The sequence below is a fragment of the Castor canadensis genome, chromosome 5 (genome assembly GCF_047511655.1).
Source record: "Castor canadensis chromosome 5, mCasCan1.hap1v2, whole genome shotgun sequence".
NCBI classification, from domain to species: domain Eukaryota; kingdom Metazoa; phylum Chordata; class Mammalia; order Rodentia; family Castoridae; genus Castor; species Castor canadensis.
In genome coordinates this window covers 85,963,056-85,983,940 of record NC_133390.1, presented here as the reverse complement: position 1 = coordinate 85,983,940, position 20,885 = coordinate 85,963,056, and the positions used below count along the sequence as shown (strand labels likewise).

General features: G+C 40.3%; 1 protein-coding gene across 2 annotated transcripts in view; it reads right to left on the bottom strand.

Annotated features, from left to right (window-relative positions):
- Positions 1 to 3,742: 3,742 nt before the first annotated feature.
- The window catches only part of Parl (presenilin associated rhomboid like), a 37,823-nt gene continuing 20,680 nt past the window's right edge, over positions 3,743 to 20,885 (bottom strand). For both annotated transcript variants that reach the window (XM_020175832.2, XM_074073644.1), the window contains 6 exons: positions 18,424 to 18,519; positions 17,602 to 17,751; positions 15,369 to 15,439; positions 7,318 to 7,419; positions 7,089 to 7,186; positions 3,743 to 4,049 (listed from right to left, as the gene is read on the bottom strand). In XM_020175832.2, the coding sequence (XP_020031421.1) occupies positions 3,938 to 4,049; positions 7,089 to 7,186; positions 7,318 to 7,419; positions 15,369 to 15,439; positions 17,602 to 17,751; positions 18,424 to 18,519 (629 nt within the window). In that variant the 3' untranslated portion in view covers positions 3,743 to 3,937. The remainder of the gene's footprint in view (positions 4,050 to 7,088; positions 7,187 to 7,317; positions 7,420 to 15,368; positions 15,440 to 17,601; positions 17,752 to 18,423; positions 18,520 to 20,885) is intronic.

The following is a 20,885-nucleotide window of genomic DNA, read 5'->3' as shown; positions in this document are numbered from 1 at the left end:
GACTGCGGGGACCCAGGGGGCACCTGAAACCGCCGGCGGCCTGCCCAACTTGAAGAATGTTTCCTAATTGAATCCAAAGTTCCCAAACGTTGTAAATCTGACCTGGCTTCGCAGGGGCGGAGGGCCAGATGGAGACAGTGCCTCCTCCATCACCCTCTGCCCGCCACTGGGAGGGTCTCTGTTGGGTCCGGTGGACGCAGAGTGGCTGCTGCATTTGTGGCCAGGCAGCACCGCGGGACTGGAGGGGAGAGGAGGCCATGGGGGTAACTGCAGGAAAACCCCGGGACCATGCTTCCCTGAGAACACGTGTTTGAATCGGCCTGTGAGTCACCAACTATCCGCCTGTACTATGCTAGTCTAAATCTATGCCAAGCAATCCAGTTTTTGTTAAGAACTTCTAGTTGACCTTTCCCTGGGTTCTAAAAACCTCTCGTTTCAAACCTTGACTGCAAAGGCTTTTGCTTGATGAAGGGGCCACCAAACTTTGGCCACTGTGCTACAAAGTTCCTTTCTCTTCTGTGCATGCACTATTGTTTCAATGCAGAATTAAGTGTGGGTAACTCCAGTCTTGAGGTCAGTTTAATGCGAAACAGGGGATCAGAAACAACTCCCTGGGTACTGTCAAAGCTTTCTGAGTATCAGACATGTCCTCAATATGCATCGTAAACCAATTACCAATGACAGTGCTTGGTTAAGCCGCATAATTACCCCGAGCTCCCTCTCAAAGCTGCACTTGGAAAGGATCCAGTCTGCACCTCAGAGGACTGCAGTATGCCCTGGCCAGTCATTCAGCTTCCAAAACATTGCTGGAAGTCACAGTGTAGCACAGTGGCATACAGCTGCCAGCCCAGCAGGGGAGGCCATGGCGCACCAGGCAGCCATGTGTACTGTGAACTCACATGCACGGAACTGGGGTTCAGAGATGACCAGCAGTGCTGGAGCTCTGAAAGCCTCTTACTGCCAACAACAACCCTAGGATTTGTGTGCGGAGGGACCCAAGGCACTGTGTTCAGGGCGACCCCACACACCTGCTCTGTAGGCTCAGAACAAGCTGCCTTTGGGAACTGTGTGCCAGACCCTGGATTAGTTACCCTTGCAGATAAAGTTCAGAAAGGAAATGTAGCTTTTTTTTTTTTTCCAGTGCTGAGGATGGAATTTAGGGCCTCATGCGTGCTAGGCAAGCACTCTACCACTAAGCTACACTCCCCAGCCCCATTATTTCTTCATGCATCAAACAAGATGAAAGAGCACTTGCTATGTGCTAGGACTAATGACAGGTTCCCCCAGGTTTACTGCACAGGTGACAGGGAAGTGTGACTATAAAGCCAAGTGGGCACAGAGAGGGGGAAGGTTGCTGTCGCACCTGTCTCCAAGGAGGGGGGTTAAGTGGGAACACAGGTGTGGGGGATAAGGGTTCAGCCAGAGGTGACAGAGAGCAGGCCTAGATGGCCTTGGTGGCCACACAGAATTCAAAAGCTTTTTAGGTAACTGCACTCCGGAAGTACAAGGGCACTTTCCAGACCAGCTGGAAGATCAGTGTCCACAGTCCATGCAGGGACTGCAGACACGGGGCACTACACTGGGTAGGGCACAGGCACTGGGAATGGAGAGGAGGTGCTGAGTTCTAGAAAAGAAAGACAGGGTGATCACAAATGGCTCCTAGGTTTCTGCTTCAGCAATTGGTGATGTCACTCCTTAAGCCAGGAGTGACACTTGAGGTTCGTGCGCTGTGGGGTCCTAGCATCTGGAACCACCAATGTAGTGCGGTAGACACACTTACTGACTCCTGCGCTCAGCGGGTATGAAGCAACTCAGAGGGCCTAACACCAACTGAACAACAGAGATCCCTATTTGCAGAGGGAGGCGAGACAATGGCCATGGCTGCCTTTGGGGGACCCTTCACCTCAGAGGCAGCACAGCCCAAGTGGCACATAACCTTGGAGGCAGTGATCATAGGGTCACCAGAGAAGACAAGCCAGGGACACTCAATGCCCTAGTGGGCAATTAAGAGAGGACCCACAGCTAGGCCTTAGGTAGGCAGGCAGCATGAGGCTCTGATCTCAGAAGGCCACTGGCAGGGAACATGGTTCTCCCCTGTTCAAAGGCTCCAGCACTAAGGGACTTTATGGATGGCAAAGAGCTCCTAGGTACTTTTCCCCCAACTTTGGCAGTACTAGGGTTTGAACTCAGAGCCTTGTGCCCTGTAGCATGAGACAAGATGTTTCCCAGAGGTTGTGAAGATGTCTTCTGTGTCTGCTCTGAGACTGGGAAGGAATATTTGAAAAGCCAGGAGTGATGGCTCACACCTGCAATCCCACCACTGAGGCAGGAGTATCTAGTTTGGAGCTAGCTTGGGCTATATGGTGAGGCCCTGCCTCACACACACACATAGAAACAGGCCCAGCAAGCTGGCTCACTTCTGTAATAATCTCAGTTACTTGAGAGGTAGAGATGGAAAGGATCAAAGTTGGAGGCCAGCCTGGGCAAAAAAGCCCATCCTCACCAACAAAAACGGGCGTGGTGGTACTCAACTGCATCCTAACCATGGAAGGTCACAGTCCATCCTAACCATGGAGGATCACAGTCCACCCTAACCATAGAAGGTCTCAGTCCACCCTAACCATGGAGGGTCACAGTCCACCCTAACCATGGAAGGTCACAGTCCAGGCTGGAGGGAGGGGAGGGCTGGGGACGTCACCCAAGTGGTAGAGCACCTACCTAACAAGGGCAAGGCTCTGGGAAACATCTTGTCCCATCTGCTACAGGGCTGTTAACACAAAAACGTCACAGCAAAGCAGTGTCCCCCCACATCCTCCTGTCTCATTAGTGGCAAAACAAAGCTGGGTGAAGACAATTCTCTTCTAGCTCAGAAGAGGATCCTGCCTGCCGGGAGGAAGCAGTACTTCACAGCAGGCCATTCCAGGTTGGTGGGGAAAGGATACAAAGAACTGCCAAACACTGGGCTCTAAATAGGTGGACGCTGCTACCACTCGGTTCTCAGTCTGCCTAATGGGCAAAGCTTCCACTGCTTTTCAAAGCCTTGCCTCTCAGACTGCCCACTGGTGCCCAATCTGAGTGAATTCACAGAAGGCCAATGTGTGGGCCTCCATTTCTCCCCAGTGCAAGGGTACAAGATTTAGTATAACATTTTGAGGTCAACCAAAAGACTAAAAACTCTCCTGTAAGTGCTTTAAAGAAAAAAAAAAAAAAATCTCAAATGGCATTTCCTTGACGTAATTTCTGCATCCTGAGGCCACGTGCATCCTGCTCCAGTGTGGCTGTGATGACCACGGCCTGCTAGTTAAGGAAGGTGCTTCAAATAGAATGTAGTTTCAAATGTAAGATGCACTGGGGCTCAGATTCCAGTTGCATGTATCCAAGTCACTTCCCTCTCCTCTTAATTTAGCTATAATTTTAACCTAGAAAGCAAAACCTAAAAATAGTTTTTGTGTGTGCCACTCACTGCCAGAAAACACCACCTTTCTCAGAAACATTCAGAAAGCACTCAGCTGTGATTTCACACTATGCCAGAGAGAAGACAATCTCAACTAACCAAGGAGAGGGGTAGGTCAGTCAATGCAAAGCAGAGGTGCCAGAGGGCCAGGGACAAAAATCCGCATGCCTCTGAGTTTCTATCGGGCCTGTCGAGAGGCCCCTTGCCAGGTTCCCAGCTCAAACCATGTCACATGCAATAACCAAAAAGCAGCAACAGTGCTCTGAAAGACAGAAGACAAACCCTCTGTTTACAAACTAGATATAAACCTTTATTTCACACTTTTGTCATAATTCTCTATGAAGATGTACTGGAGGACCGTTTAAAATGCTGGGGAAGCTGGCGTGTCTTCCAGGCAGGAGCACAGCTGTGGCCCTTCAGGGCTGGTGCACTCGGGGTTCCCAGGCAGCACAGATCAGTTACGCAGTATCGGCCAGCCCAGCTTTACTTAGAGCCACCTCCTTTCTTGGGGCCATTAGTCCTCATTTCATGCCAGATTTTCACTAGAGGCTCCCTGTTCTTCCAAATGAGTTCATGGCCGTAAGTGATATACCATCTGGAGAAAAGAAAAACAAATCCAGGTCCAACATTCAAACAGTATGACATACAAATGTAAGTGCCATCAAAACATCATGCTGACATTTAAAAAATCAAATGCCACTGTCATTTACTATGTAGCTTATTAAAACAGATGATCAGGGCTGGGGGTGTGTAGCTCAATAGTAGAGTACAAGCATGAGGCTCTGGGTTTCTTGGCACTGAAAAAAAATTAATAAAATAGATGATCAACTTATTTGTTATAGATAGGCGCTTTTTTAACATACAGAGCATATAAAAGGTTGAAGTAGGATACCCAGTGGTGAATCCTCTGAAATGCACGAGGAGTTTACATGGCTACTTTTGATTCACCTTTGCCCTGCAAGTTAAGTACTGCACTGCCCACTGCAGACCTGAGGAAATCAAGTCCAAGAGAAAGTAACTTGTCCAAGGTATAACAGTTTCTACCCCACGTCAGCGTGACTCTAAGCCAAGGCTCTGTTTTTTACTGTGGACCAGTGTAAGAAATGTCAGATGTGGAATTTACTAATGATGACTGTAATGGCTTACACACCTCCTTGTCATTTTCCACCCTGCTACAAAGCCAGTTCTGCTGATCCAAATCCCGCCAGCCCTTTCAGGTGGGGGGATTCCCATCCCTCCGTAAACATGAACACAGACAACCTGAGACAATGAGCAGAGGAAACTGAGCTCTGAAGTGTTTAGTAACTTGCTCAGGCTCTGCAACTAGGAATCACCAGGCTGAGTCTAGAATGCAAACCTGACACTGAGGCCTGTGTTTTAACCTCTGTGCATCCTGCAGTGAGAGGGAGCATCTGCCAAACAGAGGAACACAGTGCTGAATGGAAAGAGTCTGCTTTAAAAGGGGCAGCACAGGCTGCAGGGATAACTCAGGGCACCTTCCACCCCTCGGAGGAGAGCGGGGAAGGCTGGATGGCTCCTGGAATGCCGGGGGGGAGGCAGGGGCTGATGTGGAAGGGGTAACTAAAGAAGCTTCTACTCTTTTGCTCTTGAAACTTTTACTTCTACCCCGATTTCCCCAGATTTCATGTTCCATGAGGCAGATACCAAATTTTGTTGATCGTTACTTCTCCCAGACGCCTGTTTTTAAAATGCTATTTGATTTACATTGGTATAATAGCAGCCTAATGTTTTAACTTTTTTTTTAATGTTCTGAACATTTTTTTATTATAAAAGGTTTGTACTTGAACTTTTTTTTTTTTAAGTTTTACCAGAGATTTTTGTATAACAAGTAGGAAGAAGTAGGGGGCAGGGAGAAAGAGAAACATTTCCTGTTTCCCATACAGGAAATGGAACCAAAGACTCCCGTGTCTGGATCTTAATACCCACTGACTATAGTTAAGATCTGATTGTGAAAGGCCACTATAAAACTTTCAAAATGAAATAGTCTGTAAATTTACAGAAAGAAAAAAGTCATTTAAAGAAACATGCAAATTAGTAGGCATGTAAGAAGAAGATTCATTGAACCTAAATTAAAATTCTCTAATGAAGTTAGAACAAGAGAAAAAGGATCACACTGACATTCAAATTCAGTTATAAAAATCCTCGCAAGAAACAAATCACTTGTCAGGAACTCACCGTTAACAGGGCATCTTTCCAAATCTTTTGAACCTACTAACTTTAAGCAGAGTCAAATACTTGAATCTTACAGGTACCCTATTGTGACTATACTCCAGAATCCAAATGTTACTGGTGATTTGGCTAAACTACATTAGGAAAATATTTCAAAATGACTAATTTCTTTTTTAAAACCCAGGACCTCCCACAGTCTTTTACCAGCAAGCTACACTCTAACCTCCAAATGACTAATTTCTGAGATACCTTTTTCATTGCAGTAGCCTAATGATCTAGTGCTCAGTATGAAATTCTAGCTCTGTAATTATTAGCCATGTGACCTTGGACAAGCTACCTTCTTTATGCAGTTTCCTCATCTATAAAATGGAGTACTCTCAAGATTTTAAGAGTATTAAATTAGTACTTAGCTGAGGGTATGGATCAAGTGGTAGAGCACCCTCCTAGCAAGCGTCAGGCCCTGAGTTCTACCCCCAGTACTGGGAAGAAAAAAAAAAAAAGGGAAAGATCTAAAAAAGTTAAAACTCATAAAACTTGAACCCCTTTTCATAAGTCTTTGTTTCTCGTACTGTAATAGCAGGTCAGTTTCTACTATTTATAGCGTGCTGCTGTACAGTGAAAGCGAGAACTCACATATGCTATTATTTAATCATCATGAGAATTATAAATGGCACAATGGCATTTAGTTCCACCGCCTACTAGGCAAAACTGTTTCACTTCAATGGATTTTTCTATTCTTTATTTTTGTTAAAAAATTTAAGTTTTCTACTGTCATGAAACAAAGTAAAACAACAGGCAAAAAGATTTTTTAAAAGCCATCAGGATGGAGCCATCAGACAGTAAACAACACTGATGAAAGGGCTGTCAGGTCATATGGGCTCCAAGAGCTGCTACCCCACTACTTACAACTTAGGCAAAACCCATCACCTGAAGTGCAAATGGAAGCACTGGTGCTGCATGCTGGGTGTGCTCAATCTGGTATGTTGGGAACTGAAAGGGCTATGGATGAGGGTTTAAATGTCTGTTTGCTACTGCAGAGCTGTCAGGCCTGGGGAAGATCACTCTGAGCCGCAGTTTCCTCTCAGTAAAACTGAAGGAGTGTTAACACAAGGTTAGGTACTAGCTTGGCACCTGCATGTAAGATGCTCGGTAAGTGCCCACACTCTACAGATGGGGGGTGTGGAACTCAGGGTCTTGTGCTTGCTAGGCAGGTATTCTATCACTTGAGCCATGCCACCTGTCCTCCATGTATTTTATTTATTTTTTTTTTTGTAGTGGGACTGGGGTTTGAACTGTACTCTGAGTAGAGTGCACTTCAGGCACAGAAACACCTCCACCAGCAAAATATGTCTGAACAACACTGGTGAAATGTGGCCAGCAGGGGAAAGAGGGCAAGGAGGTGACCTGGGTAAGCAGTTCAGCCATCAGTTACATTCAAACTTACATTCCAAAGAGAGCTCCCCCAAGATGTGCTGCATGATCAAAAAATTTCCATCCCAGGATCATTCCTGCTGTATCCATGGCAATAATGGCTTTTAGGGCCTGAAAGTCAGGTAGAAAGAACAGAAGTGGTACAACTTTGATTCCTCCAGCATTGACATTTCTGATTTAAGAGCAAGATTCAGTCACTGTAAAAACAACTACTATCCCAAGAATGTCATCCAGGTACTCACATTCCCTGCTGTGAAGGTGAACATCGGGAGGAAGATGATGGCGAGCCTCCCTTCCGGGATCTTAGTGCAGACCGCTGCAAGTACACTCATGATCGCACCTGACTGCAAGAAAACAAACTAGCTGGAGAAAAGCAAACACGTGTAACCCGTGTGTCCCGTGTCTGAAGTGGTAGGGCTTCTTCTAGGCTAGGTGTGTCACATCTTTAGAGAAGCTTGAAAGCTTTCAATTGCTAACATGCACAGTACCAGACAAAGGGGCTCCAGGCCTGACAAGAAGTGACGCTAGAGAGACTGAACTTTCATTATAGGGCAGTAAGATACATAATAACCAGTTCGTGATTGTTTAATGAACTTAAATGACAGTGTTAAGTGTGTCACATGCATCATTCCACTAATGCCTAATAAAGAACTTCTCAAATTTCTCTAACAAAGCTCCCCAACCACAAAAAATGAGCATGAATTTGCCAAAGAAAACCACACAACAGACTCGCCTCCAAGTTAATGCTGTTTTAGTTCAGGTGAAATTTCTATTTGACAAATGAAATTTGTATTTGTTTACTCTCAAAAAGAGACTGACATTTTCTTTTAAGGCCTTGGAGTTAACACCAGGGTCCAGGGAAGTGTGTTACATTTATCCATGGCTCTGTAAGAGCTGTCCCTCACAGAACCCTCCCAGTACACCTGCTTGGGAAGCACTTTCCCCAACAACTTCACAATACAGAATAAAAACCTAAACCAAAACCCTCAGTCTTGTGATGCACAAATCCACTACTTCTTACTTCTTATACCACTGAATAGTTATTATCACTAAGAAGATCATTAGTTTGTCCTCACATGCTTCTTTCCTGGTTGCCTACATAATTTTCATAATTTAAATTTATAATGGTTAAGAGAAATCTTCTGAGAGATTCTACTAATGTAACTACCTCTCTTAATGTCAGACATGTTCCCAAGTCCTCTAAATGGTAGAATATGTGAGGAACTGGATCATAACCTCTACTTTACATTGTCTCAGGACAACCTTTAGTTCCACTTGAGCCCTCCTGCATAGCAGGCACAACACAAGAGATGCAGAGGTGAACGAAAGGTCCCTGCCTTTGTGGAGCTTATAGGAAAGACATCTAAGGAAGTTTAAAACAACAAACTATGATGAGTTATGATGGGGAAGTGCTGCATTCTATAAGACAGCACATGGAAGGGAGAGCTAATGGAAGCTCAGGGTAACAAGTGACATCAAGCTTTGCACAGAAGGGTGATTAGGTGTTGGCCAGGTAGAGGAGGAGAAGACAGGAAAATGTTGTACGCAGAAATCCAGCATAACCTTAGCCTGGAGGTCAATGATCATGGCCTGGTGGAAGAATGGAAACAAACTGAGCTTGTTGTAGTGTGAACTGTGAGAACAGAGGAGAGCAAAGGGTGGCAGGTACTCTAGCTTAAACAAAGCTCTTAGGAAAGACAAATCTTAGTCATTTATTAAAAATAATGAAATTCCCATAAGAGACACTCTACAAGATACCATCCTGCCACTCTTCAAAAGGATCCAAGAGTGCAAAAAACAAAGACAGAAACTATTACAAACTAGAGGAGACTAGAAAGTATGATAAGTAATTGCAATGTAGCATCCTGAAACAAACAAAAAGGACAGCGTAGAAAAACTGGGGGAACTTGAATATGGTCTGTACTTAATTTCCTGCATTTGGTAAACATGCTGTAGTTATGGAAGATGTTAACATTAGAGAAAGCTAATCAGATGTACATTTTCACCCTTGCAACAACCATCATAGTAAAAACTGACTCAAGACAGAATAATTAGGGCTGGAGGAGTGGCTCAAACAGTAGAGTACCTGACTAGAGTCAGCATGAGGCCTAGTTCAAACCCTAGTACTGCCAAAAAAAAAAAAAAAAAAAGAAATCACCAAATTCAATTGAAAAAAGATTTGAAGAAATGCCTCAAAGATGGTAGATGGGTAGCAAATAAATACATGAAAAATGATCAACATCATTAGTCATCAGGAAAATGAAAATCCCAGTCATACTGCTATCACTATATACCTTTCAGATATTAAAAGTACTGACCAAATTAGATGTTGATGACATATGGATAAACTAGGACTCTGGTGAAAAAAGTAATAGCAAGTATTAAAACCACTTTGGACAAGAGATTGTAAATCCTTAGAAGCATGTATCTACCAAAGGATCTAGTTATTCTACTCTTAGGTGTTTACCCAAGAGAAAAATAAAGCATGTATTTATACAAAGATTTGTACTCAAATGTTTACAACAGTTCCCTCACCCTACACCAGCATTTTTTTAGAAAAATGGTCATAAAACTAGAAACAATCCATGTGTCCATCAAGTGAACAGGTAAACACAATACTGTGTCTATACAATGGAATATTCTTCAGTAATATAAAAGAATAATTGTACTAGGTGTAGTGGTTCACAACAGTAACCCCAACACCTGGGAGACTGAGGCAGGAAGACTGAATTATGTAGCCTGGGCTACACCATGAGACCCTGTCTTAAAAAAAAAAAAAAAAAAGTAATTCAAAGCAAGGATGTATTTTAGTATAGCAAGATAAAGTAGGGAGAAATGGGAGAGAAGGAGGAGAAACATTTCCTGCTCCTACACAGGAAATGGGAGTAAAGACGTTTTTTTGAGACAAGATCCCACTAAATTGCCTAGCCTGAACTCAAATTTGCAATCCTCTTACCTCAGTCTCCCAAGTAGCTGAGAATATAGGCATGAGCCACCACAGTCAGCTAGGAATAAATTATTGATACACACAACAGTATGGATGAATCTCAAGATAATTATATAGCAAATAAAGCCAGAACAACAAAAACAAGTCTGTGGTGCACATTTCATTTCTACTTTATAGAAAGCAGAGGATGAGGAGAGAGACAGCAAGGAGTGCCTGTAGAGGAAGACCAAGAAACTTTGGCGGGTAATGAACATGGTGCTCATCACTGAGTGAAGCCAAAGTGGCATGACTGTCTACGTGTCAAAACTTACCAAATCACAGACCTTAAATATGTGCACTTTTTTTTTTCCTTTTTTCTTTCTTTGTTTCTTTCTTTTGATGGCACTGGGGTTTGAACTCAGGGCTTCATGCTAGCTAGGCAGGTACTCTACCGATTGAGCCACTCCAGCCCACAGTGCAGATTTTGTGTGTCAAATAATATCTCAGTAAGCCTAAATTACTTCTTCATACTATGTCCTGCAATTTTTCTGTAAGTTTTAAATCATTTACTAATAGTTTGTCAAAAAACAAAATCACTTTTGAAAGGAATCCATATACTTAAAAGAGCTTTACATTTTCATATTGTTTTAAATATGGTAATTTTATTTCTCAAAAGTACCGCCTATCTGTCTTAATCAGAGTTTTCTTAGTGTCTTCCATATGAAGTGTTGCTTTACAATGTAGGATTACTGAACCAGGTCTCCAGCCCACTAATACTTTATATAAAATTAGGGACTGTCCCTAGTCCCTAATACATAGCTGCCAGCTGGCCTAAATAGAAACTAATTCAAGCTGCATTCCTAAGAACAAGCTGAGAGATGGAAGAAGAGCATAAACACCCCTGAGAAGAAACTCCGGGGCCTGAGTTAAGATGAGTAGACAGAAAACCCAGTGTTTCAGCTGAAAAGTGGAAGAACAGGAAAACCATAACCTCTTTACATATTAAAGGGAATGGCTGGATATGGAAATACCCACCAACTTTGGTTGGTATTCTGTATTCAGAATACAGAATTCTGAGCAGTAGTCAGAATTCTGTATTCTATACTTAGAATCAATACAATTATATATTGGCTAAACTGGCTTCTACCCAAGAATCTCTAATTGCAATACATGGGGTTTTGAAATCCCAACTTCCCTTAATAGGGTAATCACACCTTTGTGGAAATACATACACAAACACACAGCTCCCATGAATGGTTCCCTATTCTACACCCAAATGAGTCACAACTTTTAAGGATTACCAGAATCATCTCAGAAGGTGGTTTGCTTATTTTCCCATTAACTTCCCTGGGTCATGGTGCCCCTGAGGTATAACATTTTAAATTGACCATATTTATATTTATTCTGAAAGATTTGTTCTGGCTGGTACTTCAATGTCTCCCCCCAAAACCTATGGATGTGCACTATTTTAAGCAGAGTAGAAGTCGCTGTCACTAAGAATTTGAAAGCAAGAGTGAACAACAGCCTATCACCCTCTAGGCTTCAGGGCATATGTGCAACTTTAACATCTGAGGTTTATTTTGAAATGGAACTAAAAATTCCAGTTGAAACCGTATTTTCCTTGAGGAACACCCCTCCCTAAATTAAATCTTCCCCTCAAATGAAACAAATATAATTTGATTAGTTAAGACCATTAAAATTCTGTGGAATATCTCAGCATTATTTGTTTGGAGATGATTACTATTCTCCATATTAATAACTGTCATTAGCTGTGCAATTCTATGTAAAGTCAGTTTTTGCCAGTTTATGACTATTTTTACATATTATTTAAAAAGGCAGCTCCATTATACTTCTAGACTTTTCTCAATGTAAATATAAACAGATTTATGCAAATATAAACAAATATACATATGACTAAATCACAAGTTGTTTTTTGACAAGCATCTGGGCTTAAGCCAATATAAAGAAACTATTTTTAATTTTTTGTACATAGAGGGTGAGGGAGGAAGGTGAAGGGAACTAATGAAAATGTAGCCTCTCTTTCCTCAGAAAATTTTCACATTCGTATATATTTTAGGTACAAGCTGCAATTTCAGGACGTCATGAGCCCTAATCCAAGTAGGCACTACAGAAATGGATCCATATTTAAAGGTGAAGATTTTTGTTCTCCATCAAAAATCTTACGTACACTGGTTATATGTTTATAATCCTCATGCACTTACGACTTCATACTTATTTCATAAGAAACTTTCTCTAACTGTATAACCTTCAATTCTAGCATATTAATGGCTTTCTATTGTGATCCTTTAGCATTAAATTAATTTTTAAATTAATTTTCTCTAGGGAGCCCGTTTCCAGAAGCTAAGCAAGCTAAATGTCCTGACCATTACACCTAAAGCACATACAAAGATACTAAAAGGTGGAGGAAAGCAGGCCAGCCAAGAAACCGAGAGACAAGGAATGATGTATGAGTTCCCTGGATTTTCTTCTGCGGACCTGGAGTAGTGGAGCAACCTGGAAAGACCAATGGGTACAGACAAAATGGGTCTACCCCAGTCCATCCCCCAAATGCTCTTTTAGCTAAGGACCAAGAAAAAACAGTCTAGCAAGGCAGAAAACTGTTAAACAATTAACTACTCAGAAAACACTGTGGTCCAAGCCCCTCAGCAAAGGATGAGTGAAGAGCCTAGACTTCCACTCTTGCCATACTGTAGCGAGGCACCCCAGAATCCTAATGGGGTGCTGTCAATGGAAGTAGCTGTCACAAGGTCCCCTTGCTCCTCCTAGCCAAGGCGTATAATAGAGGCCCATGAGGAAGTGTGCACTCCCAGAACTCCCACCCTACCCTGCACTTCAAGTGGCAAAGGAGCCTGAGTGGCAACTCTGGACCAGCCCTTCATCCAGCAGTACCAAGTCAGTGTACCCATTTCCCTTAGCAGAGCATATCAGAGGCCTGCTAAAATAGTAGATTTAAATATGATGTAAAGACTCATAATATACAGAATATACAGGTTTCAACTGAAAATGACTCACAAAAGAGAAAAAAATGGCTCATCATGTCAAAGAAGCAGAAAAATTTAAACTTGAATGAGAAAAAAACAATAGACACGAATAGCAAAATGACACAAATGTTTAGAATTATCTGACAAACATTTTGAAGCAACCATAAAAATGCTTCAATGAATAATTACAAGCAAGTTTGAAGCAAGTGAAAATATAGCAAAATATAACTTGAAGTGAAAAAGATTTTCTGTAACAAACATTTTAACAAATGGTATTTCTTCTAACAAACTGACGATCTCTGCCACCTTGAGATTCAGGGTTACATTTCACAGACAGTAAGCTAATGAAAAGAAGAATATTAAAAAGTAGAATTTGAGAAAAGAAAAGATTAAAGTTTCTTGCCAAACTAGTAAGAAAATAATTTTTTTTGATGAGATTCAGAACATGTATGGTTTATACCAAAACTAGCAATTTTTTTTTTTTTTTCTTTTTAGGAGGCACTAGGGTTTGAACTCAGGGCCTCCAACTTGCTAGGCAGGTGATCTACCACTTGAGCTACTCTGTCAGCTAGTCAGTATTCTTGATCCCTAGTGTCAATATACTTAATAGTCTCCATCTTTAACAAAGGATTGTGACTAAGCCAGTAAGATCAATACTTTATTTTATAACATAATTTTGTCAATAGGACTTTTTCCAGATTTCTTATTAAAAATGACATTATAGGACTGAGGGTGTAACTTAAATGGTAGAGTGTCTACCTAGCAAGGCAAAGGGTTGAGTTCAAACCCTGGTACTGCCAAAAAAAATAAATAAATAAAAATAAAAATGCCATTATAACTAGTGATTCAATTTCATTTTAACTAAGTCTGAGTTAAAGTGTTTAGCAATAATAATTTTATCCTACCCTGGCTCTACAGGAGTTTGATGAGTGTATAAGAACTACCACCCCACATTTCTTATGTGTTCCTTACTGTGCTAAGCACCAAGTCAGAAATAGCTGGCATTATTGCCATTTCAGGTAGAAAAACTGAGGTTCAGAGATATTCAATAATCTGTCCTAGAAGTCACAGGAAAGTAACAGAGCTGAAACTCAACCTCACTCTATTTCCAAACACCATGCATGCTGTTATGTTTCATTAATTTTGGACTTCAGTTTGCTCTTATAAAATTCATAAAATGAGAATAACAACTGTACAAGGCACATCAAAATGCCCTACCAGATCCTTTCAGCTAATGTCTTCCCTACCCTCAGAACCCCAAAGTCCTCTAGAGAATTTTCATCCCTTCTGGTTTGTAGTATTAGATGCATGTTTTCTCCTTAACTAAAATTTCCAAGTCCACTTCTGATTCACCCTAGTGGCCTTCACTGCCTTCAAAAAACAAGATGCTTAGTTGTTGAATAAGGTAAGGAATAGGATTTGAAATATACATAGACATATTTTTCTGTGTGTATATATGTATATATGCATATATATACGTGTGTGTGTATATATATATGTATATATACACACACGTATATATAGCAAAAATTACATGAAGAAAATGGTGGGGGGGGGCTTAAATTAAGAAACCATGTAGGCTATAGGAGAAGATATAGGCCTCATTACAAAACACAAATTAAGAGGGTGATTATTTTACATAAGGCTCTTTTCCAGAAATGAACATTTTTAGAGTTCCTATAATACCTCCTATTTGAAAAGCACTTAAATGTATCAGTACTTACATATGCACAAATTGAATATTTTGAATATTAAAGATTTCCATGTGCCTAGAATTCTGCCATTAAACTAAAAAGAAGATATGTATTTTTAAAGAATTTTAGGCACCCAGAATATAAGCTCCTGAGAACAGGAATCTTGACCATTTTGCTCACTGACTATATCTCTAAGCCCCAGCACAGTGCCTAGTAAGTCTTGTCTATCCAGTAGACAGTCAAACACTAACTCCATAGGAGGATTTAGTACAAGATTCAAATCAAGTCAGAATTTTCCAATCCTAGAGTTGGCTCTTTGGTTTATGGAGATTGGATTCTCTCATACTCCTCCCATTAGGTACTCTATTTCAGTGAGTAGATACAAATCACCAATGATAAAAGCCACAGCCTAAAAATTATAAGGTTTTACAAATGTTTAAATTCTATGTTACATGCAGGTCAGTCAAAAGTATTATTTCAATGTTAATTTCCTGGTTTTGATAATTGTGCTGTGACTCTGTAAGATAACCACATCCAAGATTCTGTTAGTTTAACAGCAGGGTGATGAGTATGTGGAAACTATTAATTTTGCAACCTTCTTGTAAGTATATAATTATTTCAAAATTAATTTAAAATTTAAATTAGAAAATGTTTAAATTCAAAATACTTACTGCACCAAGTGACGGTCCATATCTTCCTGTGGCAACTTTACACACATAACTGACAAAATTGGAAATAACACCTGAGAAATAAGTAATATTTCAACAATTTAAATTAAGTTATAAAAAATGTTTTGGTGGTGCTGGGGATCAACTCAGGTTCTCATGTTTGCCAGGCAAATGCTCTACCACTGAAGTTACCCCTTCAGCCACTGGTTTCCATTTTTTATCTCTATTCCACAGTTTAATAGTATCTGGTTTTTTTGGGGGGGGGCGCGGGGACTGTCTTGGTGGGGTTTTCTTTTTTGTGGTACTAGGGTTTGAACTCAGGGCCTTGTGCTTACTAGGCAGGTACTCTAGCACTTGAGCCATGCTCCGCACCCTACCCCACCCCGCCGCCGCCCTGGCTTTGGTTTTTTTGTTCTTGTTTTGTTTTTGTTTTTTTGTTTCTAGACAGGGTCTCACTTTGTAGCCCAGACTGATCTGGAACTGGCAATCCTACTGCTTCAGCCTCCAAAGTGCTAGAATTACAGACATGCACCACTACAGCTGTTAACAGTGTCAAGTTTCTACCTGGATCACTCTAAGGGTGCCGGTATGAATACTACCCTGCCTATCACTTCAGCTAGTTTATAGGGAAGGAAATAAATGGACTACCACATGACTTGCTGAGAGATATAGGCTCATTCACATAACCAGTCATCATTTTCCTCACCTATAACATCAAGGATGCAAGTTCCCAAATTCACTAGTTATCTCAGAATCTTCTGGGTTATACGCAGACATGCTAAAACAGAATCTCTGGGGTAGGACGTTAGGTGAGCCATTAGATCCCTTTGGTTTCAATGTCATTTGAGCTCAATATGACTCATTTAAAAAAAAAACTTCCTGAGGGGACTGGAGACATAGCTCAACAGGCAGAATGCCTGTGTGGCAAACATGAAGCCCTGTGTTCAAATTCTAGTACCACTACAAAAACGAACAAAAAACTTCCTACGAGACAGGAACTAATGGTATCTAAAACATATCCTTTGTACCAACAGCAACACAACTACTCCTTGGGTAAAACTATACCTTCAAGGCCAAAAAGATTGCTCAGCTTCTGTTTTTTTGGCAGTACTGGGGTTTGAACGTATTGCTTTGCACTTGCTAGGCAGATACTCTTTTGCTTAAGTCACAACTCCAGCCTCAGCTTCTGTTTTTGAGGGACTAGATATATATACATGAGCATTTTTTTCTTCTTTTTCTCCTTTTATTTTATCATTTTTTGCATTTACTTACATGTGTATGTATTGTTTGTGTCACATGAGCATTTTTAACTAACACTAATTGAACACTTACTCTGGGCCTTTTGGTAGATACTTTTATTTGATCGTTTGTATAAATCCTTGTCACAAAAAGCTAACTGTCATTATCTCCAGAAAGGTCATTTCTGCAACATCACACAATAGCTGGTAGCAGAACAGGCTCTGATCCCATTTCTATCTTAAAGCTCAGTACTTTTTCAATATAGCACACAGCCAAATGCATGGTTTTAAAATGTAGGGACTTTAGAAATGAATTCCTTATACTCTACTGTTTTATTTAAGTAAAATCTGCAAACATATAAATCTATCAGTTACTATAAGTAAAAACGTGGCCAACTATTCTCTTAGTAGCAGCAGCAACCTGCACTAGTACACTACCCTTTCCCATTGAAATAGGGAACTGATGCCATCTCCAGGACCACAACTTAGGAAGTGGTTCCATGCCAACATGTATTCTTGCAAAAAAGAACATACTTACTGCTCTTGACAATCACACTGGATTGCTCTGATCTAAAGCTTTCTGCAAACTAAACACACTGGGGGAAATGAGGTTGTGTATAGTTATTTAACACAAACCCAGATAACTGAGATAGCTAGGAAGTCTTATAACCTAATCTATAAAATGGTGGGCCTAAACTAAAGAAATCAAGGCCCACTAAGATAAAAATGACACACTTAAGTTCTATTCTACCCCTTAACTCCTGTTTAACTCATTTAAAACCACAGCAGACCCAAATAATTCACAGAAATCTACAAAATGAGAAGCAGGAAAGGCACCAGAGCTATCAATCTGTGGTGTCCTTCTCTACATACAACTTGAGAAACAAGTATGTTCTCAGCACTTACTGTGTAGCGAATACGGCTATAATCAGTTCCTTTATCCCTTCTGTGGATAGAGTATTTATAATCTAAAAGATCCTGAGATTAAAGCTTATTACCTGCAGACAAGTACACTGCCATGAACTGCTCTTGACCAAGAATGTTCACTATGCTGGAGGAAAAGCTCCACAAAACATACATATTTGCTGCCATGTGAAACAAGGAGAAATGACTGAATGTTGACAGTAACATTGGAGAACAAAGGACCTCTACAAGAGAAAGAAAAACACAGTCTAGTAATTGTGAAACACAAAGCCAGTAAAAATGATCTATTTCAGACTTTTCTTTTGTTATTACACCAAATACAGGAATCTAAAACAGAGCCAGTTCAAGCTTAAATAAGATGATTTAAGATAGCATGTTTCAAAGTGGTAAAAAGCAATTTTAATAAATCTGTTTCTATTTAGTAAGCAACTAGTGAAAATGCTCAGTTAAATGAAAACAACTTGTCCTTACAACAAAAGCTAGAAATAGAACGAGTATGTTATTTCAATTACAGATATAAAGCTGCATACAATAGTCTCAAAGAATAAGCCTGTAGATTACAGATCTTAATTCACTAAAATATATTTAGGTATCTACTATGTGTAAGCCACTTTTTAGGTTCTTGGGATACAACAGTAAGACAGATGAAGTCCCTTCATCAAGGAGCTTAGAGTCTATTCTCCAGACTTCGCTTATAATTGTTGATAAGCAACTCATTTTCTACAGCATTTCAATTAACCTAAGGCAAATTTCTTTCATATTATCTGTAGCTAAAATCACACAAGTTAGACTTACTTGAGGCTGGATAAGCAACTCATTTTCTATAGCATTTCAATTAACCTAAGGCATATTTCTTTCATATTATCTCTAGCTAAAATCACACAAGTTAGACTTACTTGAGGCTGGATTAGATGTGAAATATCTGATCATTGTCCGCTGTAGAGAAGGTACTCTCCATAAACAGAATACAAGAACATTTGCAGCTATGATGCCTACAAAATAAATATAATTTAGGGAGGTTAAAAATAAGAAGCAAGAAATGTGATCAAAAGTCCACCTGAATAAGATTTTCTACAACTATATATGTACTATATATTTGGGGAGGGGATAGTGAGTTAAGGAAAGAAAATTAAATTAATGCCTTTAAAGTATCAAAACTGGCACAGGTTGGTAAAGTCAGAATTCTGAGAAAGTTGCAAATGCTCTAGGAGCTTACATCCTTCACCTGATCCATATTTTACTTCCGAACAATTTACTCTTCTTAATAAATAATCACATCCGTAATTATATAATGGCCAACTCAGAGATGTAATATTCTTCCACCAAAAGTAGAAAAACTAACATCAAACCTTTTTCTGCAGAGAAGGTATGCTTCTTAAACTTATCAATAGTTTATGGAAACAGCTATGGATCAGATGATCCACAGATAAAAGTGAAGGTGGGTCACCATATTTGAGAAAGTACTTACTTGATAAGAATTCAGGGGTAATCTAGAAGAATTTCTTTTTTTCTTTTTGGCAGTACTGGGGCTTGAACTCAGGGTCTACACCTTTGCCACTCCACCAGGTCTTTTTTTTTGTGATTTTTTTTTCGAGAACTATTTGCCTGGGCTGGCTTCAAACTGGCATCCTCCTAATCTCTGCCTCCTGAATAGCTAGGATTACAGGCACGAGTCACCAAAGCCTGGCTAGAAGAATTTTCTACTTCTCTTAAAATATGTTCACATGTGGGAACTGGGTGGCTGATTTTTCTTCAAGCTCCTGTGTTGTAAGAATTACCACTAACTAAATTGAGTAGGTTTGTTTAATATAGAATTAAGGTTATTTTTGAAAACTATGAACTTTTAAAAATACATTAATTTTTTGAATTGCCACACTTACACATAAAAGGGGCACTCATCTACTTATTCAATTAAGGGAATTTAAACATTTATTCATTGCTCCAGTCTCCTTTAGGTAACAGGTAAATAGTGCTTTCAAATTCTTCAGTGACACTAAGAACTGATTCCAGCAACATTCTGCTAAGACGATTTTGTTTAGACGTTATACTTTGTAAAGTAACTCTTTGGAGTTATCTTTGGTGTCCAGTACCTTTGTGTCCACATTTGCTCATTCAGTGGGGTTCTCAGCTATCCTCTAGCATCCTTAGTCTACTCAGGTTTTGTTCTCCAGCTTGAGAGTTAGGCAGGAAAGGAGGCTGTCATTTTTCACAGACCCTAAGACATTTGTTTCCCAGTTCAATATCTGAAATCAGGATGTATCTTATAACCCATGGTCTGTTATAGTTTACTTGGGAGCATCTTTTCCTTTCTTCAATGTACACTAAATAAAATTTACATTAGCAAGTTTTCATCCAAACACAAGAAGCCTTTCTGGCAATTTATAACAAAGTATTGACATTGGAACAGATTGTAGTAAAAAAAAAAAAAATCACTCATTTAATTTTAGTGATGTGTTCACTAAACTTCATTAAGCATCCCTCCAGTAAATAACTGAATATACACACACAATATATGAACATGTACTTGCAAATATGAACCACTGTAATTCACTGTAAAATATACAGATTGATTTAAAAAAATAAAGAAAATGCAGGTGTTTTTCTTGAAAATTCCATTTTGGAGGCCAATTATAAATGAGAAAACTGAGGCTCTAATATGTGCAAGTTGTTAGGAAAGTTCAATGTCCAAGTCAGAATTCCTGATCTAATATACACTTAGATGTAGGTCATACCAAGAGATTTATCTGACCCTGGCCACTCTAGGGCTTCACACACCAGACAAAGGGCTCTCCAGCATGAAATGCATAGGCTGGTCCCCAGAATCCGGTGAGCAGGAGAGGGTGTGTGATATCCAGGGCCTCTTGAGGCAGCAGTGAATGTTGACTGAAAGTATAGGAGAAGGAGTCCAGCAGAACTGACTCTGTCCTACTTATACTGTATCTTGGACAAGAGACTTAACCTCTTAGCCTCTTTCCTCTTCTGAAAAGCAAGGACAGTAAAATCTACCTAAAGGGGTGAGCGATGATGAAATGAGAAAGCATGATTAAATGCAGGAGTGACATAGTGACCACTCAATAAATGGAAAATACAGTGGAAAGAGAACAGCCTTTGTCGGCTTGAATCCTAGGTGTGCCACTTGTGACTCGGTGACAAGCAGTATTTCATTACCTGCACCACTTCGGTTCCTTTGTCAAGTGAGGATAGGTACCTCCCACCCCATAAAGGCTGTGGCAAGGCTTAAGACAGTGAACAGAGGTGATGGTATGCAGATGCTCAGCAATGGTTTCTTCACCATTCCTTTTCCTGTGAGAAATGGGACAGCTTAAGGTCTCTGCCTCTATCTCCACTTAGAAAAGGT